The sequence below is a fragment of the Liolophura sinensis genome, chromosome 1 (genome assembly GCF_032854445.1).
Source record: "Liolophura sinensis isolate JHLJ2023 chromosome 1, CUHK_Ljap_v2, whole genome shotgun sequence".
In the NCBI taxonomy this organism is placed as follows: Eukaryota; Metazoa; Mollusca; class Polyplacophora; order Chitonida; family Chitonidae; genus Liolophura; species Liolophura sinensis.
In genome coordinates, this window is record NC_088295.1 from 39,303,731 (window position 1) to 39,326,519 (window position 22,789).

At 39.6% G+C, this 22,789-nt stretch overlaps 3 protein-coding genes across 3 annotated transcripts in view; 1 reads left to right on the forward strand and 2 right to left on the reverse strand.

Annotated features, from left to right (window-relative positions):
• Positions 1-6,105, reverse strand: part of LOC135482168 (protein MMS22-like) — a 34,382-nt gene extending 28,277 nt beyond the window's left edge. Inside the window, exons 1-7 of the mRNA XM_064762030.1 lie at positions 5,843-6,105; positions 4,510-4,635; positions 3,947-4,061; positions 1,502-1,633; positions 1,073-1,122; positions 704-779; positions 88-217 (exon numbers count right to left, since the gene is read on the reverse strand). Of these exons, the coding sequence (XP_064618100.1) occupies positions 88-217; positions 704-779; positions 1,073-1,122; positions 1,502-1,633; positions 3,947-4,061; positions 4,510-4,615 (609 nt within the window). The 5' untranslated portion in view covers positions 4,616-4,635; positions 5,843-6,105. The remainder of the gene's footprint in view (positions 1-87; positions 218-703; positions 780-1,072; positions 1,123-1,501; positions 1,634-3,946; positions 4,062-4,509; positions 4,636-5,842) is intronic.
• Positions 6,106-6,860: 755 nt separating this feature from the next.
• LOC135482141 (biogenesis of lysosome-related organelles complex 1 subunit 3-like) lies at positions 6,861-14,706 on the reverse strand. Its single transcript, XM_064761990.1, has 6 exons — positions 14,573-14,706; positions 14,116-14,221; positions 13,543-13,642; positions 9,109-9,128; positions 8,688-8,809; positions 6,861-8,047 (listed from the first exon to the last, which is right to left on the reverse strand). The coding sequence occupies exons 1-6, from the start codon at positions 14,681-14,683 to the stop codon at positions 7,937-7,939; spliced, it is 570 nt and encodes a 189-aa protein (XP_064618060.1). The 5' UTR covers positions 14,684-14,706; the 3' UTR covers positions 6,861-7,936.
• A 68-nt stretch (positions 14,707-14,774) lies between these two features.
• On the forward strand, positions 14,775-16,727 carry LOC135482102 (smad nuclear-interacting protein 1-like). The gene is given in 3 exon segments (XM_064761941.1): positions 14,775-14,910; positions 15,507-15,839; positions 15,841-16,727. Coding segments are annotated over 3 exon segments (876 nt in total). The 5' UTR covers positions 14,775-14,808; the 3' UTR covers positions 16,282-16,727.
• The last annotated feature ends 6,062 nt before the right edge of the window (positions 16,728-22,789 follow it).

Consider the following 22,789-nt stretch of genomic DNA (forward strand, 5'->3'; position numbering starts at 1 on the left):
AACTACATATATTGTCAAAATGCACTTGTTTCATGTAACAATTAAAACAGTGAGCAAAAATGTGGGCCAGTGGGCATGAGCACTGACCTTCGACCCTCGTGATACACCTCCGGTAAAGGTTCTATGTTCAGAGAGCCTGCCCAGGTACTGCAGTAAAGCCTGCAGTTGAACACTGATCTCATGACAAAGGTATGGCTGCTGTTCAGAGCTCATATATCTGTAATAAACAAGACTATATGTAAAGACTGAAAAGTGTTCAACAGTTGATTACCACATCAAAATCATGATCTATGTCCAGTTTCCCACCCATGAAAACGGCCACTCAGCTTCAGTACAAAGCTTCATGTGGATGATATCAATGGGTAGTATTTTATACAGTGTATTTATCAATTTATTTCAAATATAATGAAATATGATATCTAACCTTCAAAAACATGTACTTTCAAGAATATTATAAAAACTCTTATTCCAGGATTTCCCAAAGCTAAAAACCTTTCAACAAAATAGACAAATGGGAATGCTGAATTTGAATTCAAATTCATCAAAAATCAATAATCAGAGAAGAATATAAAATGCACTGATGTAGCTGTTCACTCAAAAAATCATAACAGCAAACATACTCACAAAACACCATTTCTTTTTAAGAACTAACTTTAACAAAATTTTGTGTTATTATGTCTGCACCGAGATTCCAATAGCTTACTTTGTGATAAATAAGATTACATAATCAAGAAATTCCTTCAGCTCTCTTCTTGCCGTCAGGAAAACTTCACTCTCATCTGTGAAGTATACATAGTGCTTAGTAAATATATAATCTTAAGCATGGATCAAGTTCAACTAACAAACAATCAGCGTCAAAAAATAATTAAACATACAAAACATGTGCACATATTAAGCTGTTTTATTTTTCTTAATTTTTTCAAAGAGAACCTGCACACAAAATTTTACCAACATTCAAAAAATTTAGGAGGATTTATTGCCTAGAAACCAAAGACAAGCTGACTGATGGACCAATAAATATGACCATTTATATCTCTCGCAAGACTGTAAATTCCAAAACACAATGTCCTACCCTTTGTCAAGGATGCTCCAGGAAATAGCTCAATCTTGCTGATCCAAAGTCTGCAGGATAAAAAGCCAAGAGAACAGCAAAAATCAGTTCTGCCAAACTCGCTATATACAGATATACAAATAACTGATAACAATGCTGACAACATCATCTTGTACAGGATTTTTTTTATAAAGCACTGATCAGTAACTTACCTCCTGTAAATCTTCTTAACACGGTGAGGTATAATACACAACCTGGAGTGCATGCGCGTACATTAGTGTTAATCATGGAGGACCTAGATTGCCCATTCAGTGACATTACCCGTCTCTATATGATCACCAGCAACTTTTCAGCCTTCAGATATCAAATCTTAAGGCTGTAAATCACATCCCTTCAAAACTGCTGGTAGGAAAACTAGGAAATAAGGGACACTTTGGGTGTGACACTTACTTGGCAAACTGGAAAAGACTGTGGAGGTGCTCTGTGAGGGCCGTCTGCGGAGTGAAATAATTCCCAAACAGTACACAGGTGTTAGAGCCCAGCAGGATACCTGGGGTGGTCAGCTCCTCGTTACTCACCAGGCTGAAATAACCAGGTACACAGAGCTAAGGGTCTAAATCTGTTCTAAGGGTCTATATCTTAACAAAAGGTTCGTCTTGGTCAGGATTCCAATTGTTGAACAATTCCCTATTGACCTCAAACTGTATGTTTTCTAGAACATTGTTTGATTCATTTGATTGGAGTTACATACAATAATGAGGTATATACTCTGTCCCTTACAATGTTCTAAATTTGAATGTGGGGACGTGTGCAGTAACTTTAAACAGATGAATACCACTTCATGGCAATTGTACTTTTTTACTATTTATTTATTCGATTGGTGTTTTACGCCGTACTCAAGAATATTTCACTTATATGACGGCGGCCAGCATTATGGTGGGAGGAAATCGAGCAGAGCCTGGCGAAAACCAATGACCATCCGCAGTACTTTTTTACTAAGATGCCATTATCCACATGAGCACAAGGTATTTTGGTATAGTCAGAGTCTAAGCCAGCCAACATTTCTGATCTGCAGCAAGGGTAAAGCAGAAGACTTTAATGCAGGTCTTTTTTTTTTTTTTTGGAAGGAAGGGAGGAGGGGGGGGAGGACAATGACCATGTCTAGGCTTTATTAATCTGAGACTCTGTGCTGAGATTCACTTAGCCCAAGACTGAACTGGCTTTCATTTAGCCCAAGATTGAGCTGGCTTTTACTTAGCCCAAGACTGAACTGGCTTTCATTTAGCCTGAAACTCAGGGCTGAGATTCACTTAGCCCAAGACTGAACTGGCTTTCATTTAGCCTGAAACTCAGAGCTGAGATTCACTTAGCCCAAGACTGAGCTGTCTTTCATTTACCCTGAGACTCAGAGCTGAGATTCACTGAGCCCAAGATTGAACTGGCTTTCATTTAGCCTGAAACTCAGAGCTGAGATTCACTTAGCCCAAGACTGAGCTGTCTTTCATTTACCCTGAGACTCAGAGCTGAGATTCACTTAGCCCAAGACTGAACTGGCTTTCATTTACCCTGAAACTCAGAGCTGAGATTCACTTAGCCCAAGACTGAACTGTCTTTCATTTACCCTGAGACTCAGAGCTGTGATTCACTTAGCCCAAGGCTGAGATGGTTCTCATTTACCCTGAGACTCAGAGCTGAGATTCACTTAGCCCAAGACTGAGCTGGCTTTCATTTATCCCAAGACTGAGCTGGCTTTTACTTAGCCCAAGACTGAGCTGGCTTTTACTTAGCCCAAGACTGAACTGGCTTTCATTTACCCTGAGACTCAGAGCTGAGATTCACTTAGCCCAAGACTGAGCTGGCTTTCATTTAGCCTGAGACTCAGAGCAGAGTTTCTCTAAGCCCAAGACTGAGCTGGCTTTCTCTCAGCCTGAGACTATACACTGGCTTTCTCTTGGCCTGAGATTCTGAGCTGGCTTTCACATAGCCCGAGACCGAGCTGGTTTTCACTTAACCCATGACTGAGGTGGCTTTCTCTAACCTGAGACTATGAGTTGGTTTCATCTTGGCCTGAGATTCTGGGTTGGCTTTCACATAACCCCAGACTCTGAGCTGGCTTTCACTTAGCCTGAGACTGGGCTGGTTTTCACTTAACCCATGACTGAGGTGGTTTTCTCTTAACCTGAGACTATGAGTTGGTTTCCTCTTGGCCTGAGATTCTGGGTTGGCTTTCACATAACCCCAGACTCTGAGCTGGCTTTCACTTAGCCTGAGACTGGGCTGGTTTTCACTTAACCCATGACTGAGGTGGATTTCTCTTAACCTGAGACTATGAGTTGGTTTCCTCTTGGCCTGAGATTCTGGGTTGGCTTTCACATAACCCCAGACTCTGAGCTAGCTTTCACTTAGCCTGAGACTCTGAGCTGGCTATCACTTAACCTGAGACTCTGAGCTGACTTTCACACTGCCTAAGACTCTGAGCTGGCTTTCACTTAGCCAGAGACTTTGAGCTGGCTTTCTCTTGGCCTGAGACTCTAAGCTCACTTTCAGCCTTCATACCTGTGAATTGATCCCGACGGGAGCTGGCTTTCACTTAGCCAGAGACTCTGAGCTGGCTTTCACTAAGCCTAAGACTCTGAGCTGGCTTTCACTAAGCCTGAGACTCTTAGCTGGCTTTCACTAAGCCTGAGACTTTGAACTGGCTTTCTCTTGGCCTGAGACTATCTCACTTTCAGCCTTCATACCTGTGAATAAATCCAGACGGGAGCTGGCTTTCACTTAGCCAGAGACTCTGAGCTGGCTTTCACTAAGCCTGAGACTCTGAGCTGGCTTTCACTTAGCCTGAGACTTTGAACTGGCTTTCTCTTGGACTGAGACTCTCACTTTCAGCCTTCATACCTGTGAATTGATCCAGACAGGAGCGGTCCAGCTGGGTGAAAGTTCTCACACATACCAAGTCTGTCTTCTCCATTACACAAAAACACCACTGCACGATCAGAAACGGGATCAGGATCTGAAAGTTATGGTTAAACCAACAGCATTTACAACTACAGTATAACCATTTACTTCATTTAAAAATCACATTACACAGAGGAAAAATCTTACCAAAAATGTTATATCTACAGAGCCATTGATAAAAATTAATCTGCAGAATGGACGAAGAGGCCCTCCAAATGAACACTTCGCTCCCATTTAAGAAATCCTAACAGAATATAGGTTGTATTTCTTCAATATTTTTGCATTGGAGATAATTCATTGGGTGAAAAACATATTTGACAATGAGTCAGACTCACACTATAACTGGTACAGAATTAGGGTCCAGAGTACCTCCATATTTAGGCTTTAACAACCGTTTCCACCATTATCCTGAAAAGCACTAGCCTTCCCCAGGAGTATTCCTAATGGTAGGCTTTCCATTATGTTTATTTCTCCAGTACACAGATAAGCACAGTAAATATTACCCTGTGGGTCATGTCCTGGGATAACACCTGGCAGCTCATCCTCCACCAGGTTAAATCCCATGGGTGACAAGGGAGGAGTCATGGAACAACTATCTTGGATCTCCATGGTTCATAGAGGGCAGAAAACTACAAAAACAGAGTAATACATTAATGTATCTCATGTCTAATGTAGTCTCTACTTCAAACTGACCTAGACAGTTCACCATATTTTGGGGAATTTTTTATTTTTGGATGAATATTATAAAATATTTAAAGTTTTACACAACACTTTATTAATTTATATGTTATAACGCTCAAGAATATTTCACTAATATGATGAGTGCAAAGCTAAAATACTACTGTTCACTGTACATCCGAAAAGTGTTCACTCTGACAGGCCTATGGCTTCTGTCATATCTAAATACAATTAGAGATGTACTGTGCTTGAGTGAATAAAATAGCTCATCTAAGGTTAACAGAAACAGTGCATTATATAAAAGTTGGCAGCTCTTTGACTTTTCACAACAGTACAGAATGGATTACTGATGTATTTCTTCAATATTTTTGCATTGTATAGCCAATGCATCTTATTATTAACAGATGTCATATCAATGATGATGTCCTCATGGGAGATAATTCACTGGGTGAAAGACAGACTTGACAAAGTCTCAGATTCACGTTATAACTGGTACAGAACTAGAGTTGAGAGTACCTCCAGATTTAGGCTCTAACAACTCTTACATGCACTAAAGAAGTTGGTAAATATATCTAATGTCTTCACCAGACCATTAACAATTTCAAATATGGCAGCCTCTGACTGATAGCAACAGAAAGCCTGTCACTGTTGGACATTATCAAACTTACTACACCTAGATTACAGGAACATATCGTTATTTTTTTTTTCTTTTTCTGTTTTGTGTTGAATACATTGTAAGTGGTATTTTCCTTCATCATCAAGCAAGGCTACAATGGTCAAGGAGCATATGGATATAGCCAGCTTCCCAAAACAGAGAACTGGTGCTATTTGGACACCCTGTAGTGCTTTCACAACTTTTAACATGGGAGAGACAGGGGAAAACGAAATCTGGACACCCTGCTATAACAAAATGGCCTAGGCACCCCCTATAACATTTCTGGCTATCTCCCTGTGGTGTGGAAGCCTTCACAGCTATAACAAATCTATTCTAAAGCAGGTAGGGGCATATGGAGCGTGCGGTGGGTGTGGAAACCAGATCTTTAGGTTGGTGTCTTTTCAATTAGTCAGATCAATTAGACGAAAGCACTTGGAAGAAATGTCTTGCGCCAAGAAATTTAACAGAAATATTTACCAGAATGTAAGCTACTACTTTCTCACCGAATGATATATTGGACGGACAATAATCTCTCTAGCTAATATCTGTCTTTACTAGTAATTCATCCTTTGGCCCACTTCCACTCAGTCCACAGACATCATGATCCTCATCTAAGAATACATGTTGAACTTCAACTCCATGCACAGTATAATAACTTATTCAAATAAATTCTAGGACCACTGCTGTTATCTTATTGCCAACGCGATCAAAACACATTACGAACGGATCCCTAGGTAGTTAATCTGAGTTGTGTAATTCTGTGCCTCTGTCGTTTCACTTGCTGTCTGAAAATTCCGCCAAAATATTTTTCAGACTCCAAACACAGAAAACCTGCATAAGGGGGGTAGCTCTCATCGCATTATTTCCCTCCCTTAATTAGACCCGGCTTACCTCCCCTTCATCATCAAGCAGTTTGATGATACCGCCGTTTCACGATTTTCAGTACCGGTATAATGGGGGAAACTGCCCTGGAGGCCGTGATTCTATATTTTTCACCTTTTTTAAGACCATGCCATAAGATTACTCAATCTCTTAATTTCCAGTTATGAAATCTTACGTTGCTTCGAGAGCTGTTTCAGCTACATCAGTCTTTTCTCTTTGCAGGACGAGGGCCATTTGCCCTTGCTTTAAACGTGGTAGTGTCGTTTCACTAAAGTATCATATGCTAGACACCTGTTAAAGGCACACCTACGACACCCAGGCAAGTTACAGAGTATTGCCTTGAGCTACCAGGGCATATAAGATGCAGGTTCAAACCCAGCCTTGGATCACTTGTCTTTCACCAGCATGATGTGCATATCTGTAGATAACATGTGGAATGGTTTGTTGGTGATCGGTGGTTTGCGGTTAACCCCATGCACTTCAACTATAAAACTTACAGGTGTTGTATAAGTGAAAAATTCTTCAGCGTAGATACAACAGTTATTTAGTATATTTTCTTGAAAAGAGTTACTTGCAATTTAATCACTGTGAATATCCATACTCTGTTTGGAATAACAGGAACAAACAGGAGTCTCCCACAATCAGATCTGGATATTTTATTACAACTCTTCGCATGCTGTATCCCCACAAAATAATTCTATGCAGCTTCCAGATATACAAACAGGTTTAACAAACATGAAAATACATGCATATACAGAACAATACATATGCTGAAATATGTGCAATGTACAAATATGGCAGGTGACTAGAATCATATTTATTTATTTATATGATTGGTATTTTACGCCGTACTCAAGAATATTTCACTTATACGACGGCGGCCATAATTATGGTGGGAGGGAACTCAGCAGAGCCCAGGGGAAACCCACAACTATTTGCAGGTTGCTGGCAGACCTTCCCACATATGGCTGCAGTGGAAGTCTGTATGAGCTGGACTTGAACTCACAGCGAATGCATGGGTGAGAGGCTCTCTGGTTAGTGTGACGCGCTGGCGTGCTAACCACTTCAGCAACAGAGGCCATGACTAGAATTAAAGGCTTGAAGAATACAATAAATGAGGTACATGCTTCACTGAAAATCATCTCTGAGTCAATGACTAATACTAATCACTGTCTCCATTTTGCACACCCTCCATTGTTGTGTTGATTGTGTCATCAACGTCAAAATGAAAAAAATCAAATGGTTTTTGTAATTATTGTCAAGAACTGACTGTCAGGAACAAGACTACCCTGATTAAAGTTTTAACACATGATGGCCATGTGTACCGTAGGCATCAAAGATCGCACAAGTATGTGCGCATATTTTGTTGGCAACATTTCACTGCAAGTAACCATCAAAAGTTTAAAGAAGTTCACAAGCCTTTTAACACAAATGTACTTCATAAGGCTAGAGCACCTGCTTCAAACATCTCAAATGTTTATGTACAGGTACAATCTATCTTACTTCAGGATAGTACATAAAAACCATTGAATTACGCCCAAAAAAAAAACATCATTAAACATAAAAAAAAGCATTTCCTTGACAACCCAACAAAACAGAAAATCTGTGGTTATCAGTATTCAGTCATCACAAATGATTGCAGTCCTTCATCAGACAGCATTCTAAATGCTGGCTGCAAGAGACACGTTTAGTTTGATTTCAAATCGAGTCTTGATTTACATCTGAATGTTGATATCTGGTAGCAGGTTACATGAGGATATAATATCAATTCTATCCTCCAGGTGGAATAAATCATTTGTCAGCAGGCGCATATTGTGGGAAATGTCCTGAAACAGTTGTAAATAAAAGCACATTAAAAATTGGAGATTTAAATAGCCAACTGTACTTTGGTTCAATTGACTAAAATACTTCTTCCTTAAAAGTTTTCTTTTCGCTAGTTCTACCAATCATGTGCCTGTACAAAAGCTAAAACATTCTGAACACAAGAGAGATTCACTTGTTTGACAAACGACGTCTTATTTATTTCATTATTTATTTGAGTTTTACGCTGCACTCAAGAATATTTCACTTACATGACTCCAGCCAATATTATGGTGTTTGGAAACTGAGCAGAGCTGAACCTGGGTGAAAACCATGACATTCCAAAGGTTGCTGCTAGACCTTATCACGTACCGGCGGATAGGAAGCCAGCATGAGCTGGACTTGAACTCACAGTGAGAGGCTACTGGGTCACTGTGCTGTGACATATAAACCACGCTATGTAAGCAAGAGTCATTTTGAGAATTTATATCAGCTCTGTCACTTTATCTTCTGACTACTCATGCCACGATAAGCACATCAGATGTATCAATATTCCCACCATCCTTCTCAACATCAGGATGGGAATAACGTGAATGCGACACCGTGGGATTTTCTCCATAAACAGCATTGATAGGGCATAAATACAGTAACAAAGAACGGTGTTACCTGCACAACAAGCTGTGTTTTCATCAACTGTTGTGTTGTATTGTGCAGATCTTTACTGGCAGACAAATACATCTGAGCTGAAGATGCTACTAAATGTCGACGAAACATTGCATGACGTTCACCTGTAAAGGCAAAAACATTATTCAAACACTTTATCATTATAATGTATGCTCCTAATCATTCCACTAATTCTTATACTTTATGAAACAAAATGATTTCAATTTGATACATTATGCATTCCAGAGAGTTACACCATAATTATGAACTGTATTTCAGCAAGGGGAATAATACTGATAAGGAGCTTACTCTACTGAAACCATAAAAATTACCAAGAATTTTGCTGTGATATATGATTGATTCTTGCACTACTGTTACGCTGAATGTATCAGAAAACAATGGCTTATTGAAGTCAAGTACTTACGGAGCTTTTTATGCAGTAACCTATCGGAAAGAACAGAAAATACAATAACTTTAAATTTGACAACTCATTATTTAGATTGAAATACACAAAATTGATCACATACTGTTTAAATAAAGCAAAGTGTTGTATAAGTTATCATCTTCAACTGATCTGAATCTATACCCATTTGGATGACCACACCCTTGTAGTACTCATTTAATTGATGCTTAGCACTTTGCTCAAGAATATTTTACTTATATGGTAACTGTCATCTTTAAGGATAGAGAAAGGTAATTGTTGTATTAAGTGCATGGAACTACAGTGTATATATTTGGGTTTCTCAGCCTGTCAGCTCCATGGACTATGCTAGTGTATACCCACGTGTTATATTTAGGTTTCTCAGCCTGTCAGCTACATGGATTATGCTGGTGTATACCCACGTGTTATATTTAGGTTTCTCAGCCTGTCAGCTACATGGAATATGCTGGTGTATACCCACGTGTTGTATTTAGGTTTCTCAGCCTGTCAGCTCCATGGACTATGCTAGTGTATACCCACGTGTTGTATTTAGGTTTCTCAGCCTGTCAGCTACATGGACTATGCTGGTGTATACCCACGTGTTATATTTAGGTTTCTCAGCCTGTCAGCTACATGGATTATGCTGGTGTATACCCACGTGTTATATTTAGGTTTCTCAGCCTGTCAGCTACATGGATTATGCTGGTGTACACCCATGTGTTATATTTAGGTTTCTCGGCTCCATGGATTATGCTGGTGTATACCCACGTGTTATATTTAGGTTTCTCAGCCTGTCAGCTACATGGACTATGCTGGTGTATACCCACATGTTATATTTAGGTTTCTCAGCCTGTCAGCTACTTGGACTATGCTAGTGTATACCCACGTGTTATATTTAGGTTTCTCAGACTGTTAGCTACATGGATTATGCTGGTGTATACCCATATGTTATATTTAGGTTTCTCAGCCTGTTAGCTACATGGACTATGCTAGTGTATACCCACGTGTTGTATTTAGGTTTCTCAGCCTGTCAGCTACATGGATTATGCTGGTGTATACCCACGTGTTATATTTAGGTTTCTCAGCCTGTCAGCTACATGGATTATGCTGGTGTATACCCACGTGTTATATTTAGGTTTCTCAGCCTGTCAGCTACATGGATTATGCTGGTGTATACCCACGTGTTATATTTAGGTTTCTCAGCCTGTCAGCTACATGGATTATGCTGGTGTATACCCACGTGTTATATTTAGGTTTCTCAGCCTGTCAGCTACATGGATTATGCTGGTGTATACCCATGTGTTATATTTAGGTTTCTCAGCCTGTTAGCTACATGGACTATGCTAGTGTATACCCAAGTGTTGTATTTAGGTTTCTCAGCCTGTCAGCTACATGGATTATGCTGGTGTATACCCACGTGTTATATTTAGGTTTCTCAGCCTGTCAGCTACATGGATTATGCTGGTGTATACCCACGTGTTATATTTAGATTTCTCAGCCTGTCAGCTCCATGGACTATGCTGGTGTATACCCATGTGTTATATTTAGATTTCTCAGCCTGTCAGCTCCATGGACTATGCTGGTGTATATCCATGTGTTATATTTAGGTTTCTCAGCCTGTCAGCTACATGGATTATGCTGGTGTATACCCATGTGTTATATTTAGGTTTCTCAGCCTGTCAGCTCCATGGACTATGCTAGTGTATACCCACATGTTGTATTTAGGTTTCTCAGCTCCATGGACTATGCTGGTGTATACCCACATGTTATATTTAGGTTTCTCAGCCTGTCAGCTCCATGGACTATGCTAGTGTATACCCACTTGTTGTATTTAGGTTTCTCAGCCTGTCAGCTACATGGATTATGCTGGTGTACACCCACATGTTATATTTAGGTTTCTCGGCTCCATGGATTATGCTGGTGTATACCCATGTGTTATATTTAGGTTTCTCAGCCTGTCAGCTCCATGGACTATGCTAGTGTATACCCACGTGTTGTATTTAGGTTTCTCAGCCTGTCAGCTACATGGACTATGCTGGTGTATACCCACATGTTATATTTAGGTTTCTCAGCCTGTCAGCTACATGGATTATGCTGGTGTACACCCACATGTTATATTTAGGTTTCTCGGCTCCATGGATTATGCTGGTGTATACCCATGTGTTATATTTAGGTTTCTCAGCCTGTCAGCTCCATGGACTATGCTAGTGTATACCCACGTGTTGTATTTAGGTTTCTCAGCCTGTCAGCTACATGGACTATGCTGGTGTATACCCACGTGTTATATTTAGGTTTCTCAGCCTGTTAGCTACATGGATTATGCTGGTGTATACCCATGTGTTATATTTAGGTTTCTCAGCCTGTTAGCTACATGGACTATGCTAGTGTATACCCACGTGTTGTATTTAGGTTTCTCAGCCTGTCAGCTACATGGATTATGCTGGTGTATACCCACGTGTTATATTTAGGTTTCTCAGCCTGTCAGCTACATGGATTATGCTGGTGTATACCCACGTGTTATATTTAGGTTTCTCAGCCTGTCAGCTACATGGATTATGCTGGTGTATACCCATGTGTTATATTTAGGTTTCTCAGCCTGTCAGCTACATGGATTATGCTGGTGTATACCCACGTGTTATATTTAGGTTTCTCAGCCTGTCAGCTACATGGATTATGCTGGTGTATACCCATGTGTTATATTTAGGTTTCTCAGCCTGTTAGCTACATGGACTATGCTAGTGTATACCCAAGTGTTGTATTTAGGTTTCTCAGCCTGTCAGCTACATGGATTATGCTGGTGTATACCCACGTGTTATATTTAGATTTCTCAGCCTGTCAGCTACATGGATTATGCTGGTGTATACCCACGTGTTATATTTAGATTTCTCAGCCTGTCAGCTACATGGACTATGCTGGTGTATACCCATGTGTTATATTTAGATTTCTCAGCCTGTCAGCTCCATGAACTATGCTGGTGTATATCCATGTGTTATATTTAGGTTTCTCAGCCTGTCAGCTACATGGATTATGCTGGTGTATACCCATGTGTTATATTTAGGTTTCTCAGCCTGTCAGCTCCATGGACTATGCTAGTGTATACCCACATGTTGTATTTAGGTTTCTCAGCTCCATGGACTATGCTGGTGTATACCCACATGTTATATTTAGGTTTCTCAGCCTGTCAGCTCCATGGACTATGCTAGTGTATACCCACTTGTTGTATTTAGGTTTCTCAGCCTGTCAGCTACATGGATTATGCTGGTGTACACCCACATGTTATATTTAGGTTTCTCGGCTCCATGGATTATGCTGGTGTATACCCATGTGTTATATTTAGGTTTCTCAGCCTGTCAGCTCCATGGACTATGCTAGTGTATACCCACGTGTTGTATTTAGGTTTCTCAGCCTGTCAGCTACATGGACTATGCTGGTGTATACCCACGTGTTATATTTAGGTTTCTCAGCCTGTCAGCTACATGGATTATGCTGGTGTACACCCACATGTTATATTTAGGTTTCTCGGCTCCATGGATTATGCTGGTGTATACCCATGTGTTATATTTAGGTTTCTCAGCCTGTCAGCTCCATGGACTATGCTAGTGTATACCCACGTGTTGTATTTAGGTTTCTCAGCCTGTCAGCTACATGGACTATGCTGGTGTATACCCACGTGTTATATTTAGGTTTCTCAGCCTGTTAGCTACATGGATTATGCTGGTGTATACCCACGTGTTATATTTAGGTTTCTCAGCCTGTCAGCTACATGGATTATGCTGGTGTATACCCATGTGTTATATTTAGGTTTCTCAGCCTGTCAGCTCCATGGACTATGCTAGTGTATACCCACGTGTTATATTTAGATTTCTCAGCCTGTCAGCTCCATGGACTATGCTAGTGTATACCCACGTGTTATATTTAGGTTTCTCAGCCTGTTAGGTACATGGACTATGCTGGTGTATACCCACATGTTATATTTAGGTTTCTCAGCCTGTCAGCTCCATGGACTATGCTAGTGTATACCCACATGTTGTATTTAGGTTTCTCAGCCTGTCAGCTACATGGATCACGCTGGTGTATACCCACGTGTTATATTTAGGTTTCTCAGCCTGTCAGCTACATGGATCATGCTGGTGTATACCCACGTGTTATATTTAGGTTTCTCAGCTTGTCAGCTACATGGACTATGCTAGTGTATACCCACGTGTTATATTTAGGTTTCTCAGCCTGTCAGCTACATGGATTATGCTGGTGTATACCCACGTGTTATATTTAGGTTTCTCAGCCTGTCAGCTACATGGATTATGCTGGTGTATACCCACGTGTTATATTTAGGTTTCTCAGCCTGTCAGCTACATGGATTATGCTGGTGTATACCCACATGTTATATTTAGGTTTCTCAGCCTGTCAGCTACATGGATCATGCTGGTGTATACCCACGTGTTATATTTAGGTTTCTCAGCTTGTCTGTCTAACAGGGGAGAATGTGATTCTTCTCTCAAAAGCACTCTGCTACCGTCACCTTCCCCATCTTTGTTCACTGAAACAATTGTAAACCAATCTAACTGTAGATATCAATAGATACTGCTATAGAAACCTGAGATTAAAATAGAAACTTAACACTGCTATTATAAAGTTAATAATCTTTTTTTTTCCCAAAATAATTGTATGCTAATACAACTGATTTTACCAACAGGTATTTACATGCCATGAAATATATAATTACATATATATATATATATATATATATATATATATATATATATTACAACAGAAACAGTCTCTTTATTTATTCATTTTCCATGACATACAAAATAATGGACCAACGCAAACCTAACATGACATCAGGACATACACAAGTCACCAGTCAGTACCCTGCTAACTTCTGGAAGTACCCACCACAAAGGACAAAATTAGTCTGAGTACACTGATTGTTTGTTGAGGAATACTTGGACTTGCCATATTCATCATTGGCCTCCTCAGTGAACTAGTACTAAGACAAAATGAGCGTACCCATTAATGGTGGCACTGTTTCCCTGGTATCTATTTCTTCTTCTTCTGATTCAGATGCCTCTCCTGCTACAACAAGCCCTGTTCGCACCCGCTGAGGCGTAGAAACCTATAATTGCAGGAATACAGAAACTGGCATATAACCCAAATTGTTCCGAATGCAAAAATCAATTGCTATGCATTAATAACAACAGCCTAACAATGAATATATAAATGATGATTTTGATTATAAATAGTAATAAACCTAAAATCCCCTTTTCATATCTTAGCTACATGATTCGATATCACATCCGTTACAGTGTATATTTGCCATTCATGCTCTTCACCATAACTGGTCAATTTCCTATTACTCCAGGGGTATAAGTAAAACGCTCAGAAGTGCCCAGGGTGGATTAAACGACACTGTGTCATTATGCCATATTTAAATAAAGCACCACTAGAAAAGCTGTCTCTGACGTACCGTGTCGTTCTGCGACTGAGAGTTCTCGGAAATTTGTCGAACCTCTTCATCTTCGTCAGATTCAGGGGCTTCTCCCTCGACCACTGTCTGAAATTTGTTCGAGTTCTCCATAATCGAAAATCAGAATTACCTCCCCTTGCGAGAAACTCGTGACAACAGTGGCGCTACACTAATCCATAAGACTTCCGCTTTCAAATATTGTGTGTGTTTTGCTCTATCTGTGTATACTAGTAAATATGACAAAGGGACGCCGAAGCCCGGCATCAGAAAGTCCAGTAAGACACAGGTCAAAACACAAGGACAGGTCAAGGTCCAGGAGTCCGAGAGATCGTAAACAGGTAATTACATATTGCAAAAATCACAAATTATGTAAAGCACTCAAGGACGAACAACAACAACAAACATTTCAGTTTCACTATTTCAATGCTATTTGTTTAAAATGTAACTAAATGTTTTGTCGAAGTCGGTTTCTCCTAGCCCCATTATTTTTGTTAGTTTGTACAAAGCGACATTAATAAGAAACTCTACGGTTTCTAAATGTGAAGGCTGTGTCGCTTTAATTTAATACCACAAAAATTCAGATTTCTGTTCATGACCCTGTCAGTGTCAGCCAAGTAGTGATGTCCAAGTACTCTAGCTTTTCATATTATACCATGGCAATTGTCTGGGCTGATCAAGAAATCAGGATGTATTTAAATGATGTATGTGACACTGAATGTGTAATGTTAACACATGTGAATCGGGCTTTAATCGTAGCAACAGCCTTTCAGGTTTACATTTCTTTGCCAAGTACATCATATATTTTCATCTTGGTCACTTTTATAGTCTTTTGTGGAATGCTATCATGGCTTTCCATTATCAGTTGTGCCTGATCTTGTGCCTGTATTTTCCTTTCTTTAAAAAAATAAGTTCATTGTGATTATTGTTTTTCCAGAGTCACCGAAGGGATGGTGGTGATCACAGGGATAGCAGACGAGAACACAAACATGACAGAAATCATGAACGCAGGCATAGGAGTAGATTTGAAGCAGAAGGTAATGAGCGTCCCATTAAACAGGAAAGAGATGTAGAGAGGAGTCAAAGACATGAAAGAGAAAGAAATGATGACAGACGGCGAGAGGCTAGACGAGAAAGAGACAGGAACCCCCCAAATGAGCCTTCAGCAGAAGAAGAGCCTGTGCCAAAAGAGGGACCCAACTTTGAGGTCTCCGGAAAGTTAACTGAAGAGACCAATACATACAGAGGTGTAGTCATTAAATACAGTGAGCCCACAAGAAGCACGTAAGCCCAGGAAAAAGTGGCGCTTGTATCCATTCAAAGGGGAAGAAGCCCTGCCTGTCATGCACATTCACCGCCAGAGTGCTTATTTGATCGGGCGAGACAGAATTGTTGCTGATATAGCAGTTGATCATCCATCGTGTTCAAAGCAGCATGCAGTGCTGCAGTACCGTCTGGTGAGTTATAAGCGTGAAGATGGCAGTGTAGGGAGGAGAGTGCGTCCATATGTCATCGATCTCAATTCTGCCAATGGCACATTTGTTAACAATAAGAAAATTGAGCCACAGAGGTATGTTGAACTCCTGGAGAAAGATGTTGTGAAGTTCGCATTCAGTTCGAGAGAGTATGTGCTTTTACATGACAACTGTCAAACAGATGAACCTCAAGATGATGAGGGAAACTGTCTCAGATTGACCACCGCATCTGTGTAGAAGTAGAAATTCTGTGTGAATATTCTAAATAAAAAAATAACAACAATGTAATTTACTTTAATGTTGCAGGTAACAGTCTTACCCATCAGTGATTTACAAGATAGGGACTCTACACAGCCAATCCACAACGTACATGTTAGTGTATTAGGATGACGAATATTATTTTTTCTTTGTGAATTTTTTTTTTTTTCACCTCAGAGATTTTTACCTGTGGATAATTTTTGGACAAGATACCTCGATAAGTGTACAAGGATCATACAGTTCATTTTTACTGAGGCATATTACTGTTATATTTTACCTCTCACACTGATGACCTACTCTTCCCTCTTCTGGTCACAGCATTTTCACATATGTCTGTTTTCTTTATTTGCAGGGATTGCGAAATGAAAATTTGATAAATTGTTTAATGTGAAATTTTGAATTGTGATGGCAGAATGCCTGTACCTGTAGGTTGTAACGGTACAGTATTCTGATTGTGTTTGTCATTTAATACATATAAATTACTTTGGAAACAACTGCATTTACATGTACTATTTATGCAAACGGCCTTTAGTAAAGTCGAGGACAAATTATGGCATACATGTATTGCTATTCTCACAGATGTGAACACATTGGTGGTTTCAGGTGAGTCCATTGACCATTTTAATACTGCATATCGAACAGTTTACGATACAATTCCAGCAAAACGCTATAAAACATCGGTCATCTCTAGGTTGTTCATCATTTCATTTGCAGTATGACACAGTAACGATATATGTACTGTCCCAAAGACACAGATCTGTATTTTTATATTCATCATATGTGTATCACAGGTCATTGAACTGTTTTTGAGATACTGGTACTTAAATTGTAGTTCTACAATGTAGTGAGCATGGTGAGCGCTTTCAGTTTTTTTTAAAAATAAGGTCTGTAATAACACCAAAGTAGTAAAAGTGATCCAAGGCTTTTAGGTAATTTTGATGTGGGTTATACATGTAGAATATAGGACATTGCGTTAAATCTTATTAGCTTTATTCCTATCCATGGACCCATGCTGTAACATTTTGTTAGGTACAGGTGGAGTTGTTAAGCCAGGAATGGATGTCCTGAGGGTACCAGCATATTATTTTGATGTTGTTCACTTACCATTATAGATTCATGGAGATTTCATTCAACATCGCATTTTCAAATTCTGTATACTTAATTGTTTAATTTTTGTTTCAGTATGGAAAAAGCTGTAAAAATGAGAAAGTTTATTTACTACGCATATGTATTTGACATGACATATGTCTATGGTGGGTATTAGACACCACCATTCGTTTGTACTGCATAAGTTGTTATCCACTGTCATTTGTGAATAAAGTCTGAACAGAACTACCGCATTGTTGATCTGTGGATCTACTTCCAAAGTTACTGGGTGGGTGGGGGTGTTAAAGTGAACATAAAGTCTGCCACCATATATACATAGAAAAAAATTATATAGGACTCAGTTATCGCAGAAAAATATGTAGAAAATTATATTAAGTTTTGAAAGCGAAGAAGTTGAAGTTCAGCACTGTGGATATGGCCACTGATGGACAATTCACTCAGAGTAGCCCTGTTGGAGAAGGCCTTATGAACTTGACCATTCACTAGCACTGAAAGCGTCAGATGATAATTGGCTGTCACGTCAAAGAAAACTATTAGCTCTCAGTTGAGATAGCAAGGAAAAAACGCCTCAGGAGAATCATTGCTCTGTTTCCAAAGACAGAATTGATTACAATAATATCTTCCCAAAATCTGAATGAAAGTGTCTGTTATCAATCAGAAGATCCTGCTGTGTTTGGTAAATTCCCCGAAGTCGTACAGCCAGTTAGGCCAAATGCTTAAGCTGCTAAATGCGACGCTTGTCATTGTCACATTGTTTAATACTCATGGTACAAGAGAGCTCTAGGTTTTGTGACGTCACTCTGGATAGCTATAACATGGCAAAATGACGTCACCAAATCAGTGGCTAGGTACTGACGATCGTTTGCTATTCACTTTGTTGATAAGCGATGTCGAATTTTTAAAATATTTTTAGAACATTTCTTGAATACTACTGTATTAATTAATTCAGCTTTAGTAGCTGATTTATGTTCATTTTAAGTATCAAATAGAGGAGGGTCTAGAGGCCCACCAAGAAAAATTTCTACTCTCAGTGTTCGTCTGCATCTGCGTACAATTGCCACTATATGAACGATGAGGCTAAACAAATAACACTTTGTTGATTGTGGTGCTGTACGGTTGACGTGTCAAATGCAGATGTTGTAAAACTAGAGTAGGCAATGGCACTTATACAATTGATCTGTTTGAGTTCAAGTCCAGCTTATGCTGGCTTCCTTTCTGGTAGTATCTGTCAAGCAGCCAGTGGATTGCCATGTTACCCCCCACCCCCCGGGCTATGCCCAGTTTTCTTCCATCCTAATGCTTACTGCTTTTATATAAGTGAAACATTGTTGGTATTAGGCCATCCGTATAAATATATTTGCTAGGGGTATTAACCCAACTTACATGCAAAAAAGTGCCCTGTTCTGTTCATTTTTGTATGGCTTTTTATTATATTATATTTCTGTTTTGCCTTTTGGAGCAATGATTTTTTTAGGTATCTGTCAAGCAGCCAGTGGATTGCCATGTTTACCCCCCTACACTAAGATTCACATGTTGTATCTCAGCTATTTACTCAGTGTGAACAGTTTTTCATCTGTAGTAACTAATTTGTAGTCGTCAATATTTTACAGCTAAGACTAACATGATTTTGTCATTGTTTGAGCTCAGGCTAACAGAATGTTGGCATTGATTGAGGTTATGCTAACAGTATGTTGGCATTGGTTGAGATCAGTCTAACATGCTGTTGACACTGGTTGAGGTCAGGCTAACCTGATTTTGGCATTGGTTGAGGTTATCACATGCTGGGGTCCTCTGAGACCAAGTAGTGAGCACTCTACCCCAGAACAGTGACAATGTGGCGCAATGACCCATGAGCCTTTCACCTGCGCTGTGAGTTCAAGCCCACCTCATGCTTGCTTCCTCTCTCGCCGTCATATAAGTGAAACTATTCTTGATTACGGCATAAAACACCAATCAAATCAATACATATAGCATGCTGTTGGTATTGGTTGAGGTCAGGCACATGTGCTGATGGTATTGGTTGTAACGTACTCTTGGCATCAGTTGAGGTTATACCATACTGTTGGTTTTGGTTGAGGTTGTAACGTACTCTTGGCATTAGTTGAGGTTATACCATGCTGTTGGTTTTGGTTGAGGTTGTAACGTACTCTTGGCATCAGTTGAGGTTATAGCATGTATTGGTTTTGGTTGAGGTTGTAACGTGCTCTTGGCATCAGTTGAAGTTAAAACTCGCAGGCTCTTACGTCGATAGTAACTTTTTACTGAAACTGAGACTTATTTAATCTTTGATAATGATTAGTCCCAGGTTTCATTTTGTAACTTTATCTCACTGTTGAATCTATGCGTCGATAGAAACATTCTTATACCAGGCGTCAACCAATAAGGACTTCCCAGGTCAATAATCGCACGGTTTTTTTGCACACTAGTTTTTGCGGTATTGCGACGTTGACTGAAATCACAACACGCAGGATCTAACAAATGCTGCAAGGAGAGATATGTACACGAACCTTTCGGTATATTGCTGTCCAAGTGAGGATCATTTACAGTGCCAAAATTGAAACCATCCTTCTCGTCGTAAAGTCTACAAGAGAGGAAACCGGTTTGGTCTTTTGTACAAATATAGGTGCAGATAAGATGTACAATCTGGAGAGTCTGTGGTTTCCAGCGAAGGTGGGTAAATACCTTTCACAGCTTCTGCAATATAATTATTGATCAAAGATAGTAGGTCATCAACATGCCGTTTAGTGAATGAGTAAGATGTGACCTGGTGAGGACTACTCCTCAATAGTTTCTGCATATATAAGCTGTAATCATTTAATGTTTCTTTGGTATGTCATAAATATCGTATTTAAATTAGGTCGATCACACTTGATTGCTATAGTTTATGGGCTGTGCCCGCATGTATTTTTACCACCATAATAAAACCTTGCATCCTCTTGAAAGAATTTGATCACGGAAAATATTAAGCATTCAAGTTTCATTGGCCGTATATGATGCATGATCAGAATTTGAGAAAGTGACGACTTTCTTCTCTTGAATTCTTAAATCCCGCAGCTGTGTGTCAGAACATGACTCATCCAAGCCAACAGTTTGTTAGAGCAACAATACGGTTATATGATCTGGATATCGAGCACTAGCTACTTTCTTCCGTTATGCTGTTGCATGGAAGACAAGACTTCGCAAACGTCCCTTAACACGAGCGCCGTCGGCCGCTTACTGTCACCAAGGCGAACTCAAAAGCCACACGACTTGGTATAACAATGTACAGGCAATAGGTGAAAATGTGGTATATCCGACTCGAGATCCATTGGAAAATGAATATATATACACCAAATTTTGGGGACGAGGGAGTGGGACGTGTTTTGTTTTTCTAACTATCCATGTAGTACCGGGCATGTAGATATCCTTAGCAGCTTCCTTAGATGACAAAGATTTATTTATTTGATGAGTGTGTTACGCTGTAGATGATAAAGAAGCAGTATATATATATAAAGAAGCAGAAGAACGGGATATATATATATATATATATATATCCCGTCCAGCGTTTTTGATGCAAATAATTAAAGACACTATGCGTGCACAGATATGTTTGACCAAAAAGTCCACTTTCGCTGATTAAATTATAACTTTAATTAGAAGGAATAGCTCAAATTATTGCCTTTCAGTAAATATTAGACCTGAGCTGTACTATTTATGGTGTTGAAATGATTCTGAAGTTCGAGAAAGTTATAATGCGTCCTGCTTTATTATAAATTTGAGGAACCTTACTGCTGCTGATATTTTTTGAAATCTAACTTTATTGGACTATTCTAAAATAATACCAGAAATTCACAATAATACAATAATAATAAATTTCCGTCCTCTTTGTTTCCCTACCTCCCATACCAAATGCAAAAAAAAAGTTCATTGAATCCAGCGCAAGTCATATCTATGAGCACATCGCATTTCTGTGCTGCGGGTGCGACTTTTATCCTGAGGTCGATTTTAAGACCATAGCTCAGAGCTTGCCCATGTGTTAGAACCATGAGCGGCGTGACAGTCGAGATTTGGTATTCCAGTGCAGTTCTCTCATTCTTGTAACTAGCCGTCGAAACACACGTTTGTATATATACCAATCGTGAACTAAAATGGACGTCCCCGATGAGTAAATACAATATACAATTCCAAAACGACGTTCACCGGAAACCATCAATAAACTGTGAAAGTGTATAAAGTAACACATTAAAAACGGATTATTGTAAACCGAAGCAGTCGAGTTTTAATATGATGCCAGAAGTGCTCTAGAAATGCCCAGGGTATGCTCTAGACACAATTTGTTCAGGATTGTCTACCGTGAGCTTGTCTATAAGTTCCACGAAGCAAATATGTATCTCAGTTGCGCTTTGATTGCCATTGTTTCAGATATCCAACACCATGAATTACAAGGGCCCCCAGTCCAAGGGTTAATCGGGAATTAGAAACACGAATGAAGCAGAGCGCCTGCACACTCTGATATGAGAACTATATCCTTGTAAAATGAAAGAAATGCAGGGCAAAGGTGTTTGGTGGAATATCCGTGACACACTAGTTTTTAATTGCAGTAATGCCTTGACGCCATTCGTTGAAATTGTCGAAGAACAAAATGTTACCCGGCGAGATACGTACGCGCCCGCCATGTCCAAGGCCCTTTGGAAAATCGCTATCCATGCAAGGCTAATTAACCGTGTAGAAATTGAAACGATCTTGTCGTAACGTCAGCATGACAGGAAACCCAAGTACAAGTCCAAATGAAATGTGCGATCTGGGCGGCCTTTAGTTTCATTAAAACCCAGTGAAGGTGCATGGATATCTTTTTGCTACATACGGGCTGTTAATAACTAGTCGAAGTGTTTTAAGTACAACCTTAAAATGTCCCTGATGGAATATGATGACGTTACTCTCTGTAAAACACTTGTGTATTTCATAATGGCTCTATGCATGTACTTTCTATGTATATCGATCTTTTATGAAATGTAATTAAAAACAAGAAAAAAATGTTAGACTTCAAGGTCAACTCGTGCTACTTTCAAGGGCTGGATATCTTCATATTTGATTACAATCCCTGCGTATAAGAGAAAACATAATTGCAACTTGAGACATTCTTTTGCAAATGACATGTAACATTCAGCGTACCTGCGGTTACAACATACCTGCAGACTTCAGAGGCGTGGAACATGGTTTAATATATATGTTCTCAGAGAGCATATTCAACAGTGAATACCGGAGTTGCTTAAGCTTCGGATCATCGCGGAAGCGATCGACGCACTTTGTGAGCGCCCTGATTCCACAGCTCTTTGTTTTGGCGCAGCTAATGACTCTCTCTTTAAGTTTTAATTCTTTGAAAGACAGTTCATAAATCCCT

Coding starts and splice junctions, on each gene's coding strand:
- LOC135482141 (XM_064761990.1), bottom strand. CDS start 14,683: ATGGAGAACTCGAACAAATTTCAGACAGTGGTCGAGGGAGAAGCCCCT. Junction 13,643..14,115: donor AACAGTGCCACCATTAATGG/GTACGCTCATTT, acceptor CAATTGTTTCAG/TGAACAAAGATGGGGAAGGT. Junction 9,129..13,542: donor GAGAAACCTAAATATAACAC/GTGGGTATACAC, acceptor TCTTTCCGATAG/GTTACTGCATAAAAAGCTCC.